This window comes from Oryctolagus cuniculus, chromosome 8 (genome assembly GCF_964237555.1).
Source record: "Oryctolagus cuniculus chromosome 8, mOryCun1.1, whole genome shotgun sequence".
NCBI classification, from domain to species: Eukaryota; Metazoa; Chordata; class Mammalia; order Lagomorpha; family Leporidae; genus Oryctolagus; species Oryctolagus cuniculus.
The window spans coordinates 67,392,822-67,419,183 of NC_091439.1; the positions used below are offsets into that span (position 1 = coordinate 67,392,822).

The 26,362-nt window shown below is 39.3% G+C and overlaps 2 protein-coding genes across 7 annotated transcripts in view; one reads left to right on the forward strand and one right to left on the reverse strand.

Annotated features, from left to right (window-relative positions):
* Positions 1 to 26,362, forward strand: part of STPG2 (sperm tail PG-rich repeat containing 2) — a 604,392-nt gene that overhangs the window by 52,324 nt on the left and 525,706 nt on the right. The window lies entirely within an intron of this gene.
* Positions 10,185 to 20,691, reverse strand: LOC100352692 (mannosyl-oligosaccharide 1,2-alpha-mannosidase IC). The gene has a single exon (XM_051820165.2). The coding sequence runs from the start codon at positions 20,473 to 20,475 to the stop codon at positions 18,640 to 18,642; it is 1,836 nt and encodes a 611-aa protein (XP_051676125.2). The 5' UTR covers positions 20,476 to 20,691; the 3' UTR covers positions 10,185 to 18,639.

A 26,362-nucleotide genomic window follows, 5' to 3' on the forward strand; every position in this document is an offset into this window, starting at 1 on the left:
TTCATAGCAAGACTTCTTAGATTTTCCTTTCCTTCCAGTTTACCCTACTGCCTTTGCAGTATAAATTTTTTTTGTTATTAATATAAAGAGATTTGATTTCATGTATTTCATAGGTATAATTCTAAGAAGATAACCATTCTCTCTCCATCCCTCTCCTTTTCTCCCTTCTTTCCTTTCATTAATGTTTGCAAAGACATAATTCACCACTAACCACTAATTCACCATTTAACAAGTAAAAAGTAGGAGGACCAATGTTCCACAGCAGTATAAACAAGAGCTAAAAGTGACAGTCATATCACATGATGTCTACTTCATTACTATACATTCTTTTTTATTGTACTTTAATTTCCACATATCAAAAAAAAAAAACATGATATTTGACTTTTTGAGCTGGCTTATTTCACTAAGGGTAAAGGTTTCCAGTTGTACCAATTTTGTTGAAAAGAAAGGATTTCATTTCTGTTTATAGCTGAGTAGTATTCCATAGTGTATATATACAGCATTTTCTTTATCCAGCCATTAGTTGATGGAGATATGAATTTATTCCATATCTTAGCTATTGTGACTTGAGCTGCAATGAATATGGGAGTACAGGTAACTCTTTCATATGCTGATTTCATTTCATTTGGGTAAATACCCAGGGGAGGGATGTCTGGCAAATGTGGTAGGTCTGATATCAGATCTCAGAGAAATCTTGATATTGTCATCCATAACGGTTGTACTAGTTTACATTCCTGCTAACAGTGGATTAAGCAAGAAAAAGAATTACCCACATCTTCACCAGCATATATTGTTATTTGATTTTTGGGTGATAGCCATTCTGACAGGAATGAAGTGAAGCTCATTGTGGTTTTGATTTTCATTTCCCTGATGGCTCATGATTCTGAACAATTTTTTATGTGTCTGTTGGCCATTTAAATCTCATCCTTTGAAAATGCCTATCCAAATCTTTTGCCCATTTCTTAACTGGATTGTGTTTTTTGTTGTTGAGTTTCTTGAGCTCTTTATAAATCCTGGATATTAATCCTTTGTCAGTTGCAAAGTTTGCAGACATTTTCTCCTATTCTATGGTTTGCCTCTTCACTTTGCTGAGTGTTTCTTTTGCAGTTCAGAAGCTTCTCAATTTGATATAATCCCATTTGTCAATTTTGGCTTTGATTGCCTGTCCTTCTGGGGTCTTTTCCAAGAAGTCTAGGCTTATGCCAATGTCTTTCAGGGTTTTCCCAATGTTCTCTAATAATTTGATGGTATCTGGTCATAGATATAGATCTTTAATCCATTTTTGAGTTGATTTTTGTATAAGGTGTAAGGTAGGGATCTTGATTCATATTTCTGCACACGGAAATCCAATTTTCCCGGCACCATTTGTTGAAGAAATTGCCCTTTCTCTAGGGATGTATTTTAGCTCCTTTGTCAAAGATTAGTTGGTTGTAGATGCATGGATTGATTTCTTGGATTTCTATTCTGTTTCGCTGGTCTACATGTTTGTTTTTGTGCCAGTACCAGGCTGTTTTGATTATAACTGCCCTGTAGTATGTTTTATTTTTTAAAGATTTATTTATTTATTTGAAAGAGTTACACACAGAGAGGAGAGGCAGAGAGAGAGAGAGAGAGAGAGAGAGAGAGAGAGAGGTCTTTGATCTGCTGGTTCACTCCCCAATTGGCTGTGATGGTCACAGCTGCACTGATCTGAAGCCAGGAGCCAGGAGCTTCTTCCAGGTCTCCCATATGGGTGCAGGGGCCCAAGGACATGGGCAATCATTTGCTTTCCCAGGCCATAGTAGAGAGCTGGATCAGAGGTGGAGCAGTCGGGACTCGAACCTGCACCCATATGGGATACCGGCACTGCAGGCAATGGCTTTACCTGCTATGCCACCATGCTGTCCCCTATCATATGTCTTGAAATCTGGTATTGTGATGCCTCCAGCTTTGCTTTTGATTTTTTTTAAGATTTTTTATTCATTTGAGAGGCTGAGTTACAGAGAGAGAGAGGAAGAGACAGAAAGAAAGGTCTTCCTTCTACTGGTTCACTGCCCAAATGGCCACAATGGCCAGAGCTGAGGCAATCTGGAGCCAGTATCCAGGAGCCAGGAGCTTCTTCCAGGTCTCCTATGTGGGTGCAGGGACTCAGGCACTTGGGCCATCTTACACTACTTTTCCAAGCCACAAGCAGAGAGCTGTATCAGAAGAGGAGCAGCTGGTACATTAACTGGCGCCTATATGGGATGCTGGTGCTGCAGGTGGAGGCTTAGTCTACTATGTCAAAGCATTAGCCACTGTTTTGGGTATTTCATATTGCTTTAGGTATTAGGAGTCTCTTGTGTTTCCATATGAATGTTAGCATTGCTTTGTCTACATCTGAGAAAAATGTCATTGGTATTTTGATTGGGATCATATTGAATCTGTAAATTGCTGTGAGTAGTATGGACATTTTTGTGATATTAATTTTCCCAATCCATAAACATGGAAGATGTTCAGACTTTCCATTTTTTTGTGTCTTCTTCTATTTATTTCTTTAATGTTTTGTAATTTTCCTTGTAGAGATCTTTCAATTCCATGATTAAATTTATTACAAGGCTTTTTAAGTTTTTCTGCAGCTGTTATGAATAGTACTGATCTTTCTTTCTCAGCCATGGAATTATGTGTTTATACTAAGGATATTGATTTTTGTGTGTTGAGTTCATTTCTTACAGCTTTACCTCTTTTATGTGTTCCAATAGTCTCTTAGCGGAGTCTTTTGGTTCTAATATATATAGTAGTATGTTATCTGGAAACAGTGATAATTTCACTTCCTCCTTTCCAATTTGTACCCCTTTGATTTCTTTTTCTTGCCTAATGGCTCTAGCTAAAACTCTAGGACTATGCTGAATAGCAGTGGTAAAAGTGGGATCCTTGTCTGGTTCTGGATCCTTGTCTGGTTCTGGATCCTAGTCTGGTTCTGGATCCTAGTTGAAATGCTTCAAGATTTTTCCTTATTCACTATGATGGTGGCTGTGGGTTTGTCATATATTGCCTTTATTGTGTTGAGGAATGTTCCTTGTATACCGAATTTGTTTAAGGTTTTCATCATGAAAGAATGTTGTATTTTATCAAATGCTTTCTCTACATCTACTTAGATAATCATATGGCTTTTATTATTAAATTTGTTAATGTAATGGATTGCATATATTGATTTGTGTATGTTTAACTATCCCTGCATACAAGGGGTAAATCCCACTTGGTCTGGGTGAATAATCATTCTTCTGTGTTGTTGAATAGATTAGCCAGTGCTTTGTTGAGTATTTTTGCATACGTGTTCATCAGGCATATCGGTGTATAGTTATCTGTCTTTGTTGTATGTGGGGAGCAACTCGGACTAGACTGTTACTGGAATTAAGACTTATTCTATGCATCTGCTCTCCCACAATATGGCACTGGGAGAGGAGTAAAAACAACTTTTACACAGCTGCCTCCAGTTCAACCAGTAACCTGCAGGAGCTGATCCTGCTCCTGATTGGAGGAGAGCAGCGTACTCGGCGTGTGGGTAGCAGAGTTGGGATTGGTGGAAGAGGACTATAAAGGAGGAGAGAGACAACATGTACCAGGAACATCTATCTGAAGGAACACCTGAGCAGCCCCCGAGAGAGCCGGCCGGCGGTGTGCCGCTCCCCCGCGGAAGTGGGGAAAGTGGCAGGGGGGCCGCCCTTCCACGGAGGTGGAGGGACGGTAGCCAACCCGGGAAGAACCAGCAGCAAACCCGGGAAGGGCCGAGCAGACAAAAGAACAGCGCAGGGTTCTGTGTTGTTCCTCCGCGAAGAGGGGGAGCGACATAATGGTGCCGTGACTCGGATAGGAAACCTAGGAGGGAAGAAGTGGGAAAAAGTGGGAAAATACCGGAGAGAGAGACTAGAAGAGCCTAGGGAAAAGCCAGACGGAAAAAGTGCCGGAAGAAGTTAGGATTGAAAGCAAAAGTGAGAGCTAGAACAAACAGACTCAGATACGGACTGTGGGGAGAAGCCAGGAGAAAAGAGAGGGGAATATTGTTGGAAGAAAAGTTAGGAAACATACTGGGTAGAGAAAAATGTCAGGGAAAATGAAGCCGCGGGGGCAGGCTGAGGCGGAGACGTAAGCTAGCTTGGGATTCGTCAAGTCAGCCCGGGGAGCAAAAGACGGGAAGCCAAACCGAAGCGGAGACGTGAGCTAGGTTGAATTCGCCAAGTTAGCCCGGGGAACTTAGACTGAATACCGGTGGTGGAAACGTGAGCTAGGCTGTGTGATTCGCGGAAGCCGCCGCGCGCAGAGAGAGCGCGCGGGGCACAAGTGGGGAGAGCGCACGGGGCGCGAATAGATAGGGAACGTGGGGCTAGCGCGGAGGCTGTGGTGCGGGCACGAAGGGCGCAGAGACCACGGAGCACGCGTGAAGCCGGGAAGCCGCGCAGAGCCGGGAAGCCGCCGCGGGGCGAGGCGCCGAGAAGCAGCCTCGGGGCGGGCGCCGGGAAGCTGCGGGGATAAGAGAAACAGAAGTTTAGAAGTAAAATGAGAGAAATAGGAATGCTGGCAGATAAAAGTAAAATAGGAGAGATAGGAATGCCCGGAGATAGAGAAATAGAGAAAAATAAGGCCTCCCCACAACATGGCAATGAGAGGGCTTGGATTCGGACTGCCTGATTAGTGAGGCGGTGAGCACCTGTGGGCGGCTAGCAGCTTCTGCGCCGCAGGTCACTGAAGACAGGCACGTTATCAACACCAATAAGTCTCCCCACAAGACAGCAATGAGAGGGCTTGGATTCGGTCTGCCTGATTAGGCGATAAGCACCAGCAGGCAGCTCGACCAGAGTATGAGCTGCAGGTCACCGAAGATAGGCACGAATCAACATCAATAAGTCTCCCCACAATACGGCAATGAGAAGGCCCGGATTCGGTTTGCCTGATTGGTAGGGCTTGTGTGGGTAGCAGAGTTGGGATTGGTGGAAGAGGACTATAAAGGAGGAGAGAGACAACATGCACCAGGAGCATCTATCTGAAGGAACACCTGAGCAGCCCCAGAGAGAGCCGGCCGGCGGTGTGCCGCTCCCCCGCGGAAGTGGGGAAAGTGGCAGGGGGGCCGCCCTTCTACGGAGGTGGAGGGACGGTAGCCAACCCGGGAAGAACCAGCAGCAAACCTGGGAAGGGCCGAGCAGACAAAAGAACAGTGCAGGGTCCTGTGTCATTCCTCCGCGAAGAGGGGGAGTGACAGTTGTATCTTTTTCTGGTTTAGGAATTAAGGTGATATTGGCCTCATGGAAGGAGTTTGAGAGGATTCTGTCCCTTTCAGTTGTTTTGAATTGTCTTAGAATTGGACTGGATATTCTTTAAAGGTTTGTTAAAGTTCAGCTGTGAAGCCAACCGGTCCTGGGCTTTTCTTTGTTGGGAGGGTCTTTATTACTGATTCAGTCTCCATCTTGTTATTTGTCTGTTTAGGTTTCCTAAGTCTTGTTACTTGATTTTGGTAGATTGTATGTGTCCAGAAATATATCCATTACTTCTAGGTTTTTTAATTTGTTGGCATATGGCTGTTTGTAGTAATTTCCTGATAATTATTTTTATTTCTGTGATATGCTTTTTAACGTCTTCTTTTTCATCTCTGATTTTATTAATTTGGGTTTTCTTCCTACCCTTCCACACTTATTTTGGTTAGTTGGAACAATGATATATCAATTTTGTTTATTTTTTAAATAACTAGCTCTTCATTTCAGTGATCTTTTGTGTTTTTGTTTAAATTTTGTTTATTTCTTCTCTAATTTTAATGATTTATTTATTCCTGCTAATTTTGGATTTCATTTGTTCCCCGTTTTCTAGGTACTTGAGATGCATTGTTAGATCAATAATTTGATACCTTTCTAATTTCTTGATGTAGGTACTAATTACTATTTACTCTCTCTCTCTCTCACTGTCTAACTTTACCTGTCAAAAAAATAAAATAAATGTAACTCTAGGAGCATAGTGATTCTTCACGTCATACGCACCCTCCCCCACACACTCCCACCCTTCTTCCTCCTCCCTTTTCTATTCTCAGTCTTATTTTTTTCCTAAGATTTATTTTCAATTAACTTTATACCCAGAATATTAACTCTATACTAAGTAAAGATTCAACAAATTGTCTTAAAATAAAAACTGTTCCTCAACAGTCGAGACAAGGGCTGTTCAAAGGCATTGCATCTCAAAGTTGATTTCACTTCCTTTTTTAAAAACATTTTTTATAAACATAATTAACTTTAAAGAAGAACCCAAGAATGATATGTCTTTTGCGAGCACTTAGATATAATTATAACTTATGAGGCATAAGGATATTCTCTACTTATTACACTAAAATGACGAAAATCTTTGAGAACAAGTTTTACTATTAACTCTCATAATATAATTCTTTGAGGCCCAAGGTCCTGCATGGGAAGTTAGTGCACAGTGACTCCTGTTATTAATGTAACAATTAACAGTCTTATGTATGATGTCAGTGATCACCTGAGGCTCTTGACTTGAGCTGCATCGGCTATAGAAGCCTTTTGAATCCACAGACTCCTTCAGTATTTAGATAAGGCCATAAGCAAAGTGAAAGTTCTCTCCTCCCTTCAGAGAAAAGTACCTCCTTCTTTGATGACCACTTCTTTCCAATGGTGTCTCACTCACAGAAGTCCTTCATGTAGCACATTTTTTGCCACATTATCTTGGCTTTCTATGCCTGAAATGCTCTCATGGGCTTTTCAGCCAAACCAGCATGCCTTAAGGGCTGATTCTGAGCTCAGAGTGCTACTTTAAGCAATTGTCATTCTATGAATCTGCTGTATGGACTGCTTCCTATTTTGGAGCATTTGCTCCTTTTTAATTCTGTTGTTATTACCAAACACTTAATCCTATTTATATGATCACTTTAACACTTAATCCTATCCATATGATCACTTTACACTTGAAATGCTATTTTTTACCATCCAGCTTAAGGGAATTTATGGCCCTATGCCAAATTTTTAAACTGTACACTTAGAAGTAAATCTGTAGGAATGTATGTAGAACTATAGCTTTACAGTTACAAACTTCAGGAACGTGGTGATTCTTCCCACCATGCCTACCCTCCCACCCATACTCCCATACCCCTTCCTTTACCTCTTTTATTCCCAATCTTACTTTTACTAAGATCATTTTCAATTAATTTTATACACATAGATTAATTCTATGTTAAGTCAAGGGTTCAACAAATTGTATGGAAAGAAAACCTCTTCCTTAACAGTCAAGACAAGGGCTATTCAAAGTCATTGCTCCTCATAATGTCAATTTCACTTCTACAAATTGCCTTTTATGTGCTTTATTAGTTATCACAGGTCAAGGTATTTTTCTTTTTGGGACTGGCTTATTTCACTAAATATAATATTTTCTAGATTCATCCATCTTTTTTTGCAAGTGACTGGGTTTCTTTCTTTCTTTATTTTTTAACCATTGTGTACTATTCCATGGTGTACATATCCCATAATTTCTTTATCCAAAGTTTAATTGGTGGGCATTTGGGTTTATTCCATGTCTTAGCTATTGTCCATAGCTTTTGATATGTCGTATTGTCATGTTGATTCTCCTCTAGGATTTTTGATTTCCTTTTTTATTTCTTCTGTGATCCACTATTCATTCAGGACCATGTTGTTTAGTCTCCATGTGTTTGTATATTTTCCAGAGTTTCTTAAGTTGCTTATTTCCAGCTTCAGTCCATTGTGATCAGAAAACATATATGGAATGATTTTAATTATTTTTTTGAATTTGCTGAGACTTGCTTTATGGCCTAAAGTATAGTCTACTCTACAGAAAGTTCCATACACTGAAGAAAAGAATGTATATTCTGCAGCTGTGGTATAAAATGCTCTGTAAGTAAAAATTGGGTTCATTTGGCACATAGTATAGGTTTGCTCTGTTGTTTCTTTGTTGATTTTTTTTTGTCTAGTTGATCTGTCCATTGATGAAAGTGGGGTGCTGAAGTCCCCCATTATTACTGTATTTGAGTCTCTGTCTCCCTTTAAATCCATTAATTTTTTTAATTGCCAGACACCTTGGGATTGGTTTCATATACATTTGCTAGTCACATTTTCCTGTTCAATTGATCCCTTGATTATTATAAGATGCCTTTCTTTGTCTCAACCATTTTTGTGTTAAAATCTATTTTGTTAGCTTATTTTTGCTTTCTATTAGCATGGAATATATTTTCCTGTCCTTCTACTTCAATTATTTTGTTGATGATGTGTGTTTCTTGTAGGCAGTAAATAGACAAGTCTTGTTTTTTAATCCATTAAGTCAGTCTATATCTTTTAATTGGAAAATTTAAGCCATTTACATTGAAGGTTAATTATGATAAGTAATGACATGGTCCTGCCATTTTTCCATAAATATTCCTATTATTTTCTTTGGATTTCCTTTGTACTTTTATTAGGAATTTTCCTGCCTTTACATTCTTTCATAATGATGACTGTCATTTCTGTTTCTCTGTGTAGCATGTCCTTAATTTTCATTTGTAAAGCTAGATAAGTTTTAGCAATTCTTTCATTATCTGTTAGATTTGGAAGGTTTTTATTTTACCTTTTTATAAATGAGCACATTTTTAGGTAGTAGGAACCATATTCTATTATTTTAAGTGAGAAAATATATATCACCCAAATGAAATTCTAGATTGGTTTTGATTTCTGAAATAAAACACTCATACATCTGCATAACAATGGCCATGAATTTCTGTGATGTATTTATAAAAAGCAGTTACTTAATTTTTCAAAAAAATATTTTGAGCACATCAAAGTATGTTCATTTGCAGTCATCAATGATATTAGTCTGTGATACATACTACTTTTTAATTTGCAAAAAATGTATTCTGTAATGTAAATAGACTAACATGTTATTTTACTAAACGTGTATTAACTGTCTGAACTGATTGAATCATTAGGCTCTTGGCAGAACTGAAAACTGGGGTCAATAAAGTTTTAAGCATGGGGAGTAGCGGAGGCATGGGATGAGATGGGAGGATAATAAGATGATAGCAGTAATATGTTATATTTTAATATATTTCTGCCTTTTTGGCTTAAACTCATAAGTATAGATGCTGCTTTTCTTTTCATGGGGTAATGCCCCAATCAATTAATTTTAAGTTAAAGACATCCTACGTTGAATATGCATTTAATATATTTAACCTACCAAATAGCTTAGCTTAACAACACTGTACATGGGGGAGTCAGTTGTTTCCCATCATGATCATGTGACTGTCTGGGAATCATGCCTCAATGTGCTTCCCAGCATCATCAGAGAATACTGTATTGCATCTTACTAGACTGAGAGAAGATCAAAATGCTAAATATGAAAAAATCCTTAAGTTAAACCATTGTAAGCCAGGGATCATCTGTACTGAAAAACTACAGCATGGACTATGGAAATCAGATTTTGGTTTGAGATTTTTTCTTTTTTCTTTTTCTTTTTTTTTGACAGGCAGAGTGGACAGTGAGAGAGAGAGAGACAGAGAGAAAGGTCTTCCTTTTTGCCGTTGGTTCACCCTCCAATGGCTGCCACGGCTGGCGCGCTGAGGCTGGCGCACCGCGCTAATCCGAAGCCAGGAGCCAGGTGCTTCTCCTGGTCTCCCATGGGGTGCAGGGCCCAAGCACTTGGGCCATCCTCCACTGCACTCCCGTGCCACAGCAGAGAGCTGGCCTGGAAGAGGGGCAACCGGGACAGAATCCAGCGCCCCGACTGGGACTGGAACTCGGTGTGCTGGTGCCGTAAGGCGGAGGATTAGCCTATTGAGCCGCGGTGCCGGCGGTTTGAGATTTTTTCTAACATTTACATGAACTGGGTGTCTGGTAAGATTACTTAACTTTGATAAGATTTTATTGAAAAGTAATATAGTTTGTTGTGAGAGTGAATCTTGACAATGCATAAATTGGGCATAAATTGTGTGTATTGTGATAACTGTAACATTTATAATTATATTTCCAAAAATACTGATAGCAATGTACATTTAAAATTGCATTCCATTGATATTCATGTAACTTGACTAAATCAAAATAATGTACCTGTATTCTTTTGGTTTTATTTTGTGTGTGTGTTTTCATCTAAGTTATATCAAAACATACACCTCAGTGAAAGAAGCCAGGCATATATATATACACATATATATAAAATATTATATATATAATTCTATTTACATAAAACTCTAGAAAATATTTCTAATCTATAATAAAAACTAAAAGTAAATTAGATTTTTCCTGTGGCCTGAGTGGAAGGGTTGTTTGAAAAGTGGTACAAGTAAACTTTTTGGGTAATGAAAATATTTTATATCTTGATTACTGTGATAAAGATAGCAGACATGGAACTGACAAACACTCGTTTTATTGGTTGTGATTATATTATAGTATATCTAAACTTTTCGGTTATATATAGCTTACTAGAATGTAGGTGGTTAGAGGACATGAATTTTTGTTTTTTGTTTGCTTTGGTATCACCATTTCATAGAACACTTATTATGTGCTTACCATATGCTATACTTGAAGTATTAATTGATAATTTGATAAGCATTTGAATTAAATAAACATTGCTTTTTGTTTTAAAAAATTTACTAATTAATTTGAAAGACAGACAAAAGCAAGATCAAAAGAGCAAGAGAAATCTTCCATCTGATGGTTTATTCCTCAAATAGCTTCAACAGTAGGGCCCTTAAGCTGAAGCCAGGATACAAGAACTCCATCTGGGTATCCCACATGGGTGGCAGGGCTGCCATCCTAGGTACAGGAAACTGGATCAGAAGTAGAGCAGATGGGACTTGAACTTGCACTCTAGTATGGCTCAGTGTTGCAAGAGACAGATTAACTTGCTGTCCCACAACTCCAGACTTTAAACATTGCTTTTCATGTCCTTTTTCATTTTTTAAAAGATCTGTTTATTTAAGAGGCAGAGTTACAGGCAGAGAGAGACAGAGAGAAAGGTCTTCCATCTGCTGGTTCATTCCCCAGGTGGCCTCAATGGCTGGAGCTGAGCACATCTGATGCCAGGAGCCAGGAGCATCTTCTGTGTCTTCCACATGGTTGCAGGTGTCCAAGAACTTGGGCCATCTTCCACTGCTTTCTGAAGCCATAGCAGAGAGCTGGATTGGAAGAGGAGCAGCTGGATTATGAACTGGCACCCATTTGGGATGCCAACACTGTAGGCAGAGGCTTAAGTTACCATACTATAGCACTGGCCCATATAATCTCTTTAAACTTGGAATCTTAGATATTTTCCCTGTTGTGATAGTATTGTATTAGTGCATATTTTCTAGGTATTTCTGTGAATAAAATTCTTCAGCTCCACTTAAAGTCTTCTTGTCCTCTGCATGCTATCAATGTGGTATTTATATAAATTATTTGGAAATGAATTTTTCTGAAATTCCTGAATACTCATTTATTAGTGAATTCTAAAGTAAGCTTTTCACAAGGGTCTACAGGGGTCTAAATTTATAGAAGATTTCCTATTTGTGTTTTAGGTTTACAGTGTTCAAGAATCATTATTGCATATTTGATGTTTCTGAGACAGAAATAAGTAATGATTTGAAAGAAGGCTAATGGAAATTCAGTGAGGGAAGAAAAGTGAATGGGATGATGTTGGGGAGATACAACAGGCTGAAGTAGGCAGGGCCTGATAGACTTTGGAAAGATGTTTTGATTTTACTCTTAGGGCAATTAAGGGTTTTTACAGAGGTTGGTAACATGGTCTTTCTGCTGTAGGGACACTAAATTGGAGAGGGCAAGAGAGGAAGATCATGGAAATAATGGCGATAGAGATGGAGCAGAATTATTCAGGGTACAGTTTGGATGTGATGTGATAGAAAGGCTTTTACCATTCTAAGTACTTTGTGCTTTACTGTACTGGCAAAAGGGAGTCAATGAAAGGTTTATCAATGGAGTGACAGTGGCATGATTATAGTTGTTATTTGGGAAATGTTTGGCAACATTAAGGATGGACATGCACAGGAGAGAGATGGAGAAAAGGGAGACAAAGCACAAATTAATAGTACTGATAAGAAATGATAGCTCTGTGTCTGTGGACATAGTTTTCTGCTTTGCCGTGTAAGATAAATCAGGTTTAGATGCCTCCATTTGGGTAATAGTTACAAACCGAGTACTGGGACTAATTGAAATTGAGCTTGGCTTGAGTGCTAGGGTAAGGTGAGTGTACCTTCACATAGAGAGTGGGTTCAAAGTAAAGGGTAGGAGGTTGAATCTGAAGAAATTCCTTGAGGCACTAGAGTAGAACATAGTTGCAGGGGGTTTGTATTTGGTTCCATGGATTTCATTGGTGGGTAGCAAGTGTACTGATTAAAATGACTTGACTATATTTATAATTTTCTCATCATCTTGTTTCCTCTTGTTTGACAGAACCTCTCACTTCTTAATGCTTGACTGTTTCTCTTGGTAATAGTTTTTAGAACATTTAAAAGATCTGTGCTTAAATGCTTACCATCACTTCTGTTGAACTGAACTATCTATTTGCCATGATCCTGCTTTTCAGATCTTGAGCCAGAATAATTAATAACTTTTCTTTTTTTCCTGTGATAAATCGATGAAGTTCAAGTTAAAAAAATTTTTTTGAGCAGGTGAGGAGGGGAGAGAAAAAATACCATCTTCTGGTTTATTCTCCAAATGGTCATAACTGCGCAGCTGAAACTAGAGCCCGAATCTAGGGACACAATCTGAGTCTCTGCCATGCCTGCTCCCTCCTATGATCTACATTGGTGGAATGCTGAAATCAAGAGCTTGAGTCAGGGAATGAAATCTAAGGCACTCAAATACATTACATGGTCATCTTAGTCAGTGCCTTAACCAGTAGGACAGATGCCCACATTCAAAGCTCATCTCTTGGTTTCTATTCAGCCTCTCATTAGTGGGTGTGCATTGGAAGAATTTTCAGCAATCTGACCATCCTAAAATCTGAAATTTTTAAATTTTCTTCCAGTGATTTATTTTTAAATTTATTTGAAAGGCAGAGTTACAGAGAGAGAGGGAGAGATGGAGGAGGAGGAGGGGGAGAGAGAAGAAGGAGAGAGAAAGGGAATGGGGAGGAGGAGAGATGTTGCTATCTCCTCTCTCTCCCTATCTGTAATGCTGCCTTTCAAATAAATAAATAAATAAATAAATCTTTTAAAAAATCATTGAGGTTATGGAAATTTTTTATTTTTCTTAAGAAACCTTTTATTTAATGAGTATAAATTTCATGAGTACATCTTTAGGAATACAGTGATTATTCCCACCATACCTGTCCTCTCACCGCCATTCCCTCCCACTTGCTCCTCTCTCCTATTCCCAGTTTCATTCTCCATTAAGATTCATTTTCAATTAAATTTATACACAGAAGACCAACTCTATACAAAGTAAAAAATTTCAGCTGTTTGCAGACACACACACACAGAATAGAAAAGACTATTTGAGAACAAGTTTTACAGTTAAATCTCATAGTACGACTGCATGGGGAGTAAGTGCACAGTGACTCCTGCTGTTAATTTAATAATTAATGCTCTTTGTATATCATCAGTGATCACCTGAGGCTCTTGACATGAGCTGCCAGGGCTATGGAAACCTTTTGAGCCCGCTATCTCTGTCAGTACAGTATTTGGACAAACCCATAAGCAAAGTGGAAGTTCTCTCCTCCCTTCAGAGAAAAGTGCATCCTTCTTTGATGGCCCATTCTTTCCACTGGGGTCTCATTCACAGAGATCCTTCAAGTAGGATTTTTTTCCACAGCGTCTTGGCTTTCCATGCCTGGAATGCTCTCATGGGCTTCTCAGACCAGCATGCCTTAAGGGCTAATTCTGAGGTAAGGGTGCTACTTAAAGTGATTGTCATTCTATGAGTCTGCTGTGTGGACTGCTTCGTATGTTGGAACATTCTCTCCTTTTTATTTCTATCTATTATTATTAGCAGGCATTTGATATTATTTATATGACCTCTTTAACATTTAATTTTATCTATATGATCACTTTAAAACTTAATATGATCACTTTAATATTTAAGATGATAATTCCTACTTTGTAGAGTGGTGGAAGAAATGATACAGTAAATGTAAAAATATTTATTTCATTTAAGGCATAATATGTGTATTAATTGTTGATGATTGAAAAAAAATACATATATATTTTTCTAAAATTAGTACCCTAAGATGAGTGACAGAAGCAGCCATAAATAATTCATCTTTGAACACTGTTTTGAAGACAAAGTTGTGCTAACTATATCATAGCCTTTATGTGAATAAAACTAGTATTTTCTGTATTTTATAGTGTGATTATTGAATTTTCTTAATTTTAAATGGAGTAGTCTAAATAAAAATTTCATATTTTTTTGTACTGGATATTTTAGATTTGTAGCTGAAAGGAACACTCTTTTTCCCTAAAAATAGGGAGACTGTATGTATGTATATATGTATGTATGTATATGTGTATGCATATGTTCATGTGAATTGTGATTGCTGATGATTGCCAGGTAACCTCAGTGAAATTCAGTCATGGTTACCTGCTAGTTTTCTTTAGGAATCGTCCACTTATGACTGAAGCAACAATAAGTTATGTTAAATATTTATAAAGAAAGTAAAATTAGTAACAATGTAGTTTATAAAGAAGCTCCCTTTAAAATCAATTAAGAATTATTTTACATCAAACTGTATTTTTCATGGTTTTACATATACATTAAATGTGCATGTATTTTTTAAAAGTTGTATGTTTTTACTTTTAGATAGTGTATATTTAATTTTTACATGTACTAATTTTTCTAAGGCCCAATTTCAGTGGTATTATACATTCTTTAAGAGCTTATATATAATGTAATGCAGATTCTGTGAAAAAACAACTTGGGTCTAACAACATCTTTCAGAAAGCAAGATGAACATTCCTATAAATTCTTTAGAGTTTATATAAATATTTCATAAATTGATCTCTAGATGTGAATATTCTTTTTGGAATTTGGAGTAAAATAATTTTATTTAAAAGAAAGGATTGATATTGTTAAAAGTAACATTTTAGATCAACTGGTATTATGAAATTATATTGAAATTTGCCTAAAGAGTTTTATGACTAGAGAAATATCACTTTTCATGTTGCATATATATATATATATATATATTATATTATTGTATCACAATATGGAGTTGCTATTTTGTGAGCCAGTCAGTAGAGAATTTATCAAGAAGTAATTTCTTGAAAGTGCGAGCATGGTTGTTTTAAAAGAGTGAACCTAATAAATAATAGTACTATTTTCTAGGAATTGATAAAGACAAGTAGTAAGGAGTTGAGTACATAAGAAAGTGAAAGCAGTGCCTTAGTAAGACTAATGAGTGCCTAAAATACTCATCTTTGGCTTTTCAAACTAAACCTTTTAGATCATCACTCAGTCAAGAGTGGCAAGTAGTGACCATTAGGTGGATTCATTAACACCCCGCAGCCTGCGTGTACAGGATGACCCACATCTGTCTTCATTAGAAGTGTTCTAGTTGCCAGTAGCGAACAGATGGGTCATTATTGCCAACACTGCCCTCTGGGCCTACCTGGAGGACATTCAAAGTCATCTCATTCAGAACACAGATCTATGCTTCCCTACTATGGTGTGAGAAAAATATTGAGTAATTTTGATATATTAAGATAGAGTTTTACTAATAGAGTGCTCATGTGGATTCGTATTTGTAAACAGTTCATGCAAAGATACTATTTTGAAGGAGAGAAAACAATCTAAATGTATATTTATAATGTGACCATTGTGAACATCTGAAAAAGCTAGAATACTTTAATTGTAAATTAGGCATAGTTGGATCATAAATTTTCATTCAGATTATTTGAATTTAATAATATATTGAAAGATTTTAGTAGAAACAAAATAAGTGATAAGTATGGTTATTTTTGATGATACTTCTATATCATAAATACTATGTATTTCAAGTTTTCCTTTTAATTTTTCTGATGGGCTTTAAATAGTACTATACCTAATAATATGAGGGTACTTCATAAAATAAGTGGAGGAATGGGTTTAAAAGATAAGATTATTTTGTTGTAAATAAACCTTAGAATTCATGCATTATTTTTCCTAATGTGTATTTTCCATCAACTTTTTGAAGACCCCTTACTTGTATGCTAAATTCCAAGTTTAAGATTTTAAAATCTTTGTGATTTGTGTGTATAAGCAGTCTGATTTAAACAAATTCATGTTTCTGGTCTGAAATTATAAGACTCTATAGACAATATAACATTGAATTATATCATTAAAGAAGAGTTACTTCCTTCAGTAGTATCAAGCACTTTTCTAAGAGCAGATTAATTACATTCATTGTGTAACATCGAAACTGTAATGACAGCAAGAAATTGACTGCACATTTATCTTTGCACTCCTGCTTCTCTCTTTATTTCTACTGAGAGGCTTTTTGTTGGTTAGTTTTCAGAGTCACCACAAGTGCAGTACACCTTGTTATACTTAGAAATCAGGAAAACTATTTTATCAAATGGCATTCTTTGTATAATGTTGTATGACAGTTTTAAATCTAGTTTTCTTTGTTTAGAAACCTGGAGGCTAGACTTCTGAGGAAATGCAGTACCTTGAAATTCTGGTAATTTATTGGTTTGTTAGATCAGCTCACTAGTGGTGAATTTATTTTCTTTCATGTTAACTTTCCAAGAGAAATATATTATGAGGACTTCCAAATTATAATAGCAATAACAAAATGCCAGATTTCCCTTTAAAACATTCTTAGGTGAAAATAAACTTTGCTTAAGGAGTTTGATAAGGATATAGTAGAAGCACAGTGCCCTGCTTTTTTTTGATAATGCATGCGTTTTCTTTCTGATCTTTTTTTTGATAGTGGAGAGAGAAATATTTTTAAGGATAATATTTCTGATAATATTCTAGTTCTGTGTTTGAGATAAGATTTATTTTATTTTGGTATAAGTGTCCTTTTATGACTTTCAGGTTATCTAAGGAGCAAAGAGAATACAGGAATTAAGAATATGTTGTGGGGAATTTGTATAATATATTTATGCAATCATAATGATTCTCATGGAAAGAGCTGAAAATGAGAAAAGATCACATCAATAGCACAGTAATATTTAATCTTGTGAGAATGGAACTTTTCTAAGAGTTATTCGAGAGAGTTACAGAGAGGAAGAGGGAGAGAGAGAAAAGGAGAATCTTCCATCTACTGGTTCATTCCCCAGATGGACGCAATGGTCAGGGCTGGTGGGTCAGGCTGAAAACAGAAGCCAGGAGCTTCATTCAGCTCTCCAACATGGTTGGCACAAGCACGTGGATCTTCCCCTGCTGGTCTTCCAGGCCATTAGCAGGGAACTGGATCGGAAGTGGAGGAGCTAGGACATGAAGTGTGGCCCTTATGGAATACCTGAATTGCAGACTGTGCCTTACCCTTCTGTGCTATGATGCCAGCCTGGAAAGTAGAACTTTTAATAAACTTATCTTTTAATTCATTTTTCCACAAACTTAAAAAAGATTTATATTCATATATTTGAATGGCAGGGTGACACACACACAGAGGGCAAGACAGAGGTACAGAGAAAATTGATCTTCTAGTCATTGGTTCACTCCTCAAATTCCTGCAACAGCCAGGGCTAAGCCAGGCTGAAATGAGGAGGCAGGAACTGTATCTGGGTCATCCACATGGGTGGCGGGAACCTAAGTACTTGGGCCATCAGCTGCAGCTTCCTAGGTATATTAGCAGAAAGCTGGAATGGAAGCATGAAGTATCGGGGTCTCTAACTTGCACAGTGACAATGGGATGCAGCCATCTCAAACAGTGGCTCAACCTACTGTACCATAACACCTACCCCTGAAATTTGCTTTTTGATTTAATGTTATTTATTTGATATATTAGGATATTTAGGGCTTATCAGAGCAACATGTAGCTATTTTCACTATTTTTATCTCATATTTTTTTTCAAAGTAATTTTATATATAGCAACATTTCTTTATCAGTTTCTCTTAATTTATCTTTCAGATTGTGGGACACTGATTCTCAGACTTTTTGGCTTTAAAACTAGTTTTTTGTTATTCAATGTTATTCAAGGTCTTTCATTCCCAGGTCACAGATTTTCCATTACAATAAGGAGAATAGCACTAGTTGAGTCCTACCACTTGGGTCCCAGTCAAGGGAAACCCCAACTCAAATTATAAAGTAACAGACATGTAGTTGAACATGGAGTAAATGTTGGAGGAAAGGCATTTAAAATAGAGATAATGGGGTCAAGATTGTATGTGCATAAACACTTTGAGGTCTGGCTTATCAGGATGATACTGTTTTAGCACACGATTAAATTAAAACTGAACTGCAAAGAAAAGCAAAATAAAACAAAACCAAAAAAGGAAGAGAACCAGCTGTGGGGTTGACATGCAGACCTCTGGTCCTTTGGCCCTGCAGCAGCAAATTTGTGGGTTTCATAGAAATTTCTCCATAATAAGGAATGACTGGGCCACGCATGACCGGGACCTGGCTGTGACACTGCCACATTTCTAAGTCCTGTCTCCTCACAGAGGAAATCTGTCAGTGGTCTGCTCCGGTGGGGCCTCCATTTCTCGTCCCTTTGAGAACAGTTCCGAACTCCTGAAAAGACCATGCAACCTTGAGGCCGCCAGGGAGCAGCAGGGAGGCGGGTCAACGTCAGCCCTGGGCCCTGCTGGAGCTGTCTGAATGGTTGACCGGGAGCGGGTGGGCCTCGGTGTTGAACACCCAGTCTTCCAGAGAGAGCACGTCATCGTCAGAGAACAGAAGGTAGAGATACTTCAGTGTCTCCGCCAGGAAGAAACTCTGCTGCTTGTTGTCGTGGCTGGGGGTGCTGCTGTACACGTCCTGGATCCCCGAGAAACCGGCCTCAGTCAGGCAGTATTTCTCCAAGGCCACCGCCACCTCCCAGCCCCACTCCCTGTAGATCGGGTCATGGGTCTGGCGCCACAAGTACATGTAGCTCTCTACGACCTCTGGCCGCAGGGTGTAGGAGCTCTCCCTCGCGTAGATGGCCATTGCCTCTCTGCTGGACTTGAACCAGAAGACCTCAGGCCCAAGTTTGGTATCTGAGCGGGCGTACGACTCGTGGCACGTCTTGGTGATCTGGGCGGCGAGCTCTCGATAGTGGGCCCTCTTGGTCTCCTTTGCCTCCTCAGCGCCAAGGGCAATCATGCCCCCGGTGAAACAGGCCAGGTGGTTCATCTTGTTTATCACAGTCCCCTCTTTCCACTCAGCAATGTAGGTCAGCCCCCCAGGCGAGACCTTCAGCAAGTTGGTCTCGATTGCCTCCAGGGCTTTGTAGTACATAGTTTTAGCCTCCAAATCTGTCTTGGCCGACATAAACCAGGATTTGATCAAATACTCATAAAAACTGTCACCGAGGCCCCCAACCGAGACGTGTTGCAGCTCCCACTTACCGCTCAGTGGGCTGATGAAATTGGGGTAGAGGCCGAAGGGCTTATCCGTGTTCTGGAGGACCTTGCGGATGTTCCTGGTCTTTCTCGCAAAGACCTGCTTGCCAGAAAGCTCTGTGAGGTGTAAGAATTCCAAGTGCAGAGATCCAAACTCGGCCAGGACGCTGCTGTCGCTCATCGTGTTCCAGTCGCAGCCGAAGCTCCCGCTCCGGCTTTTGAAGTTGATACACCTCATTGGGATTCCTGTGGGGGTTTTGAAGGCTGGCAGGAGTTTACCCCCGAGTTCTATGGCCTTTACTCGGAACACCTCTTCGCCCGTCAGGTAGAAGGCTGAGAGGAGCCCTCCAATGTAGCGGATGTTCACCTCAAACAGAGATGCCACTCCACTCACGTTCAGGTGGAAACTCTCTTCAACCCAGGCCTTGGCCTCCCTGAATTCCTCCTTAAGCTCCATGAGGAAGAGGGTGTCTAGGGAATCAATGACAGTCGCTCCGCTGAGGCCTCCGAACAGCTTGCCCTCATAGCCGTCTTTTGTTAGTGGACGGAGCTCGTTTTGCCCCATTGCGTAGCGCTTGTAGTTCTGCCAAGCAAACTTCATCATCTCCTTGATTTTCTCCCTCTGGGCTCCCACTGGGCTCTGAGAAGACTTCTCATCTGCCCCGGTCCCTAGGACCGGGTGGCGGAGGCGGCTGCGGAATGCATTGAAGTCGAAGCTGAACAGGACACTCTTGTTCTTCGGCCTAATGGCTGCGATGGTGGGCCACGTGCGTCGTGCTCCCCCTTTCTTGCGTAGGATGCGGGACTGGCTGCGGGGTTCATGCTCGCCCAGGGCAGGGGCAGCGGGGGCCGGCTTGGGAGGCGGCAGTAGCCCGTGGGCCAGGAGGTGGCTGGAGACTTCAGCCACCACCTCCTGGTCAGGCTGCTGGATCCGCGGAGGCAGGAAGAGGGGCAGCAGGAAGAGGGCTCCAAAGCACAAGGTGACAAGGCCAGAAAGGAAGAGGAGGAAGTGGAACTTACGTTGTAGCCTGAGCCGCCGCACGGAGGGTGGCTGGAAGCCAGACACTTTCCACCAGAGCATGATGGCTCAAGAGCATGGTCCCTGGGAGAGGCACATGTCCTTTTGCAGCTCCGGGCGATCCATGCCCCAGGGGACCATCCCCGAAGTTTACAGAGTTTGGAGTCACTCCAGCTCTGGGCCCAAGAAGAGCAGAACAGGAGGCTTGGGCCCACGGCCCTGGCTGTCACCGCGGGCTGCAGCCTTTTCCTCTGTGGCCTTCCTGTGCTGCGGCCGCGCCAGGCCGACAAAAGCCAGTGCTGTGACGCTGAGTGGCAGCTGCAGCCCCGGTTCCCCGGCCTGGCTCCCGCGCTGCCCCTCCCTTAAAACTGGTGGTGATCCAAAAGCACATGTATTTATATGGGTTATATGTGATGATACATAATTGTAGTAGAAAGTGAAATACAGAATATTTAAAATACAAGAATACACAAGTGTTCTTGAGTCAAAGTAAAGTTTTCGAATTATTAAAATAATTTTAATCTGCAGATTCTGTGAAAAGGTTTAAAGTAGTCCTAGGGATCACTGGAGCAAACTATGAGAACCATGACTGTGGAGTCTTTGAAGTTAGACAGCATTGTGTTTATTGATTAAATGCTCAGACCATAGTACTTAATATACATGTTAGCTAATAGTTAATAGTAAAAATTCTATTTTTAAAAACGTGATAAAGCTATATATGTAGCTTTGAATAGAACTATTTTTAGTTACAAAGTAAAACTATCCTTTTAAAAATCATAAAGTTCTCATTTAGAATGAGATTAGATTTCCTAAGTATACCTGTTAGAATTATAGTGACCTTTACAGATATTGCTGGCATTTGCAACTCTAATATCAAATGTCTTCCAATGTTATGCTGTCAGCAAGGAACATGAGGATTGACTAGTTTGAAATGGCAGTCTTAGGAAAAAATAAAAAAAAAAAACTTTTAAATTACCCATAACTACTTTTAATGTCAAAATCACATATACCAATCTCATTATTATTATTATCATTATTATTATTGACAGGCAGAGTGGACAGTGAGAGAGAGAGACAGAGAGAAAGGTCTTCCTTTGCCGTTGGTTCACCCTCCAATGGCTGCCACGGCCGGCGTGCTGCGGCTGGCGCACCGCACTGATCCGAAGGCAGGAGCCAGGGGCTTCTCCTGGTCTCCCATGGGGTGCAGGGCCCAAGCACTTGGGCCATCCTCCACTACACTCCCTGGCCACAGCAGAGAGCTGGCCTGGAAGAGGGGCAACCGGGACAGAATCCGGCGCCCCAACCGGGACTAGAATGCGGTGTGCCGGCGCCGCAAGGCGGAGGATTAGCCTGGTGAGCCACGGCGCCGGCCCTCAATATTATTTTTAATGCTTCTGATATCTCCACAAATTTATTGCTTTTGGGAGCACTTTTTATTCCAATGTATGTATTTGTTGTAAATGGAACATATAAGGACAGATGTTTGACATATCAGTTAAATTATGACTTGGAAAACCTGCATCCCCATATTGGAGTGCCTGTGTTCAAGTTCTGGCTGTCTGGATTCCTCTTGGGAAGCAGCAGGTATTGGCTCAGCCTGCTGCTTGCATGTACACTTGGATTAAGTTCCTAGCTCCAGACTTCAGCCTGGCTCAGCTTTTGTAAGCATTTGAGAGCAAACCAGTAGGTGGGAGATTTCTCTGCCTCTCAAAAAAAAAAAAAAAATAAATAAATAAAAAAAAATAAAAGGACACATAAAATTGTGTCTACTTATTTTCTACAATATGATTTTTGATACATGTATGTTGCAGAATAGTTTAATCTAGCTAGTTAACAAATGCATTACCTTAACGTGAAGTTATCATTTCTGTGGTAAGACCCCTCAACATTTACTTCTAGTGTTTTTTAAGAATATGTCATCATATAGTTAGTATGCTGTATATCTCTTGACCTTATTCTTCCAAAGTGTAAATATGTATCCTTTGACCAACATCTCTCTACCCACACTCCCACCTCTGGTAACCACCATTCTATTCTATGAAATCAACATTTTTAGATCCATATACAAATGAGATAATTTAGTGTTTGTCTTTAAGTGCCTCACTTATTTCTCTGAACATGAGGTCTTCAAGTTTTATTCTTGTTGTCCCAAATTACAGGATTTCCTTCTTTTTTATGGCTGACTGGTATTGCACTGTGTATATATACCACATTTTCCTTATCCGTTCATTCCTTGATGAATATACTTAGATTTTATGTCTTGGTTGTTGTAAATAGTGCTGATATGTACAACAGAGTTACAGATATATCTTTGAAATACTGATGTTGTTTCTTGTGACTATATATCATGTAGTAGGATTGCTGGATAAGTTTTTTTTTTTTTTAATTTTGGGGAGAATTCTATTCTGTTTTCTAGAAATGTACTGGTTTACATTCCCATTGACAGTGTGCATCCTTACAAGTAGTTGTTATACTTTTTTTTTTTTTTGACAGGCAGAGTGGACAGTGAGAGAGAGAGAGAGAGAGAGAGAGAAAGGTCTTCTTTTTCTGTTGGTTCACCCCCCAGTGGCCGCTGCGGCCGGGATGCTGCGGCCGGCGCACCACGCTGAGCCAGGTGCTTCTCCTGGTCTCTCATGCGGGTTCAGGGCCCAAGGACTTGGGCCATCCTCCACTGCCTTCCTGGGCCACAGCAGAGAGCTGGACAGGAAGAGGAGCGACTGGGACAGAATCCGGCGCCCTGAGTGGGACTAGAACCCGGGGTGCTGGCGCTGCAGGCGGAGGATTAGCCTATTGAGCTGTGGCGCCAGCTATACTTTGTTTTTTATAATGGCCATTCTAACAGGAGTGAATTAGTATCTCATTATAGTTTTTATTTGCATTTTCCCATTTTCCCAGTGATTATTATGTTGAGAATCTTGTGTCTGTATCTGGGCCTTTTGCCCATTTTTTTTTTTTTTTAAGATTTAATTATTTGAAGGGAAGAGTTATAGAAACCAGAAGTGATAAATCTTCCATCTTCTGGTTCATTCCCTAAATGACTGCAAAAGCCTGGCCTGGACCAGGCTGAAGCCAGCACCCTGGAAATGCATCTTGGTCTCCCACATGGGTGGCAGGGATCCAAGTACTTGGGCCATCTTCTGCTATTCTTCCAGGTGAATCAGTAGGGAGTTGGACCAGAAGTGGAACAACTGGGACTCAAACTGGTACTCATATAAATTGCTGGTGTCACATGTGGCGGTTTAACTCTGTGTGCTACAATGCTGACCCCTCTTTTGCCCACTTTTTAATTGGATTATTTTCTTGTTATTAAGTTGTTTGAGTTCCTTATACATTTCAGATAATTAGTTCCTTGTTAGAAGTTTTGTAAAATTGTAAAATTGTAGTACACTTATTTTCTTTCATTAAATAGGTTGTCACTTAGTCTGTTTGATATTTTCCTGTGCATTGCAAGAACTTTTTAGTTTCATGGAATTTCATTAGTGCATTTCTCCTTTTGTTGCCTGTGCTTTTGGAATCATAAAAAAATCATTTCTTAGATCGATGTTCCAGAGCTTTCCTTCTATGGTTTCTTGATGTTTCATAGGTTTGGGACTTACCTTTAAGTCTTCAATCTATTTTCAGTTCATTTTTGTATACATTGTGAAATAAGCGCCTGATTTCATTCTTCTGAATGATATTCAGTTTTCCTAACAACAAAAACTATTGTTTCCCCAATATGTATTCTTGGCACTTTTGCTGCAAATCACTTGTCTGAAATGTGCAGTTTTATCTCTATGCTCTGTATTCTTTTACATTGGTCTGTGTTTTTGTTTTTATGTCAGTGTCATGGTATTTTGTTTTTCAATTTTTCTCTGAGCTATATGATGTTTTCTGTAGGTTTGTCATATAAGGTCTTTATTGTGTTGAGGCACAGTCCTTCTATACCTTTTTTTTGTAGCTTTTTTTTTTATCACGAAAGGATGTTGAATATTGTCAATTTTTTATATTTATTGAAATGATCTTACATTTTTTGTCCTTATGTTAATGTGATATATCATGTTTATTGATTTGTGTATGTTAAACAGTCTGTGGGGCTGACTCCCAATTGATCACACTGAATGATTTTTTTTTTTGAATGATTTTTTTTTTTTTTTGGAGAGAGATCTTCCATCTGTTGGTTCACCTCCAAAATGCCTGTAACAACCATGGTGTGCTCAGGTTGAAGCTTGGTGCCTGGAACTCCATTTGGGTCTCCCACATTGATAGCAGAGGCACAGGTACTTGAGCCATCATTTGCTGCCTCTCAGGATTCATTAGCAGGAGGCTGCTGGGTCAGAAGTGGAGTACCTGGAACTTGAACTGGCTTTCCAATATAGGATGCAGGTGTCCCAATAGGAGATTTAACCCACTTGCCCCTTCCTAAGCTTTTGTTTATTTTGGAAAGTATTTATTGTTTCTTAATTTTTAAAGGATGTTATTTTCTGGGAATATGATTCTTGATTGGCTTTTTTCTCCCTATTCCGCATTTGAGTATATCATTTTATTTACTCATGAGCTTTAAGATTTTTGCTGAGAAGTCTCCTGCTAGGGGAATTATAGCTACCTTATATATTTTATTATTTTTCTTTTCTTGATACTTTAAGGATCCTCTTTTTCTTTTATCTTTGTCAGTTTGATCATGGTATATCTTTGGGTAGTGTTATTTGGACTAAATTTGGTTTATACCCTTGATTTTCCTGTATTTGTTTATATCTTTCTCCAGGTTTGGAAATTTTTCTGCTATTACTTATTTAAATATGTTTTCTACTCCTTCATCTTTCTTTATCCTTATGAAAATCATCTAGTTACTTGAATATTTGTTCTTTTTATGCTGTCCTACAGTCATTGAGCTTTCTTCATTTCGTTCTTATTTTTCTGTTTTTTTTTCCTCTGATTGCCTATTTGTGTATGACCATTCTTTGAGCTCAAATGTTTTTTCTTCTGATATATATCAGTTCTTCTCTTAATGTTATCTATTGGACTTTTCGTTTCTTTATATTTTTTCATTTCTTTATATTTTTCAGTGTCAAAATTTCTTTTTGATTTTTTTAACTTATTTATTTCAAAAGCAGAATGAGAGAGGAATACAGCTAGATAGGTAGGTAAATATATATATGTAGGGAGAGGTCTTTCATCTGCCAGTTCACTCCCTAAATGACCACAGTAGCCAAGCCTGGACCAAGCTGAAGCCAGGAACAAGGAATTCCATCTGGGTCTCCATGTAGGTGACAGGGTCCCAAGTACTTGGGCTGTCTTCTGCTTTTCTAGGCACATTGGAAGGAAGGTGGGATGGAAGTGGAGCGGCTGTGACTTGAACTGGTACTTCAATATGGGGTTATGGCATTCTAGTCCTAGCTGTGTTCTACAGGACTGGCCTCTATTGCTATTCAGTCTTTCTGTTAATTTCTTGTTTCAATCACTTGTTTTTCTCGTTTTGTTATTATTCCTCTGTATTTTCTTGAATGTTTGAGCTTCCTTTAAACAGTTATTTTGAGTTCTTTTTCAGGCAATTACTACATGTCCATCTCTTAGGATCAGCCACTTGCACTTTATTTTGTTCGTTTTATGACTTTATATAACCCTGTTGCTCTTAATCCTTGTGGTTGCGTGCACATTAAAGAAATAAAAACTTATTCCATTCCTGTCTTTGCAGTGTGGTTTGGTCTGGGAAGTCCTTCACCAATAAGCTTCTTCAGAGATTGTGGGAAGATCTTATGATGTGGTCTTGGAGCCCATTACTCCTGTAATTGTTGCATTACTACCTGGTAGTTGTTATAGTATTGGTCTGGAATATTGTGGGTGCCATCACTGCCAGTGATATGATATAACCAAAGCTGAGTATTGTTTAGGCTATTTCTCTACTTTGGTGTGTTTAAAGTGTGTGGCTGCTAAGACCTGTCTAGTTAAGGTTTATTTGCAACCCAAGGCAACT

What these genes read in the sequence shown, in the direction of transcription:
- LOC100352692 (XM_051820165.2), bottom strand. Translation starts at nt 20,475, where the DNA reads ATGCTCTGGTGGAAAGTGTCTGGCTTCCAGCCACCCTCCGTGCGGCGG.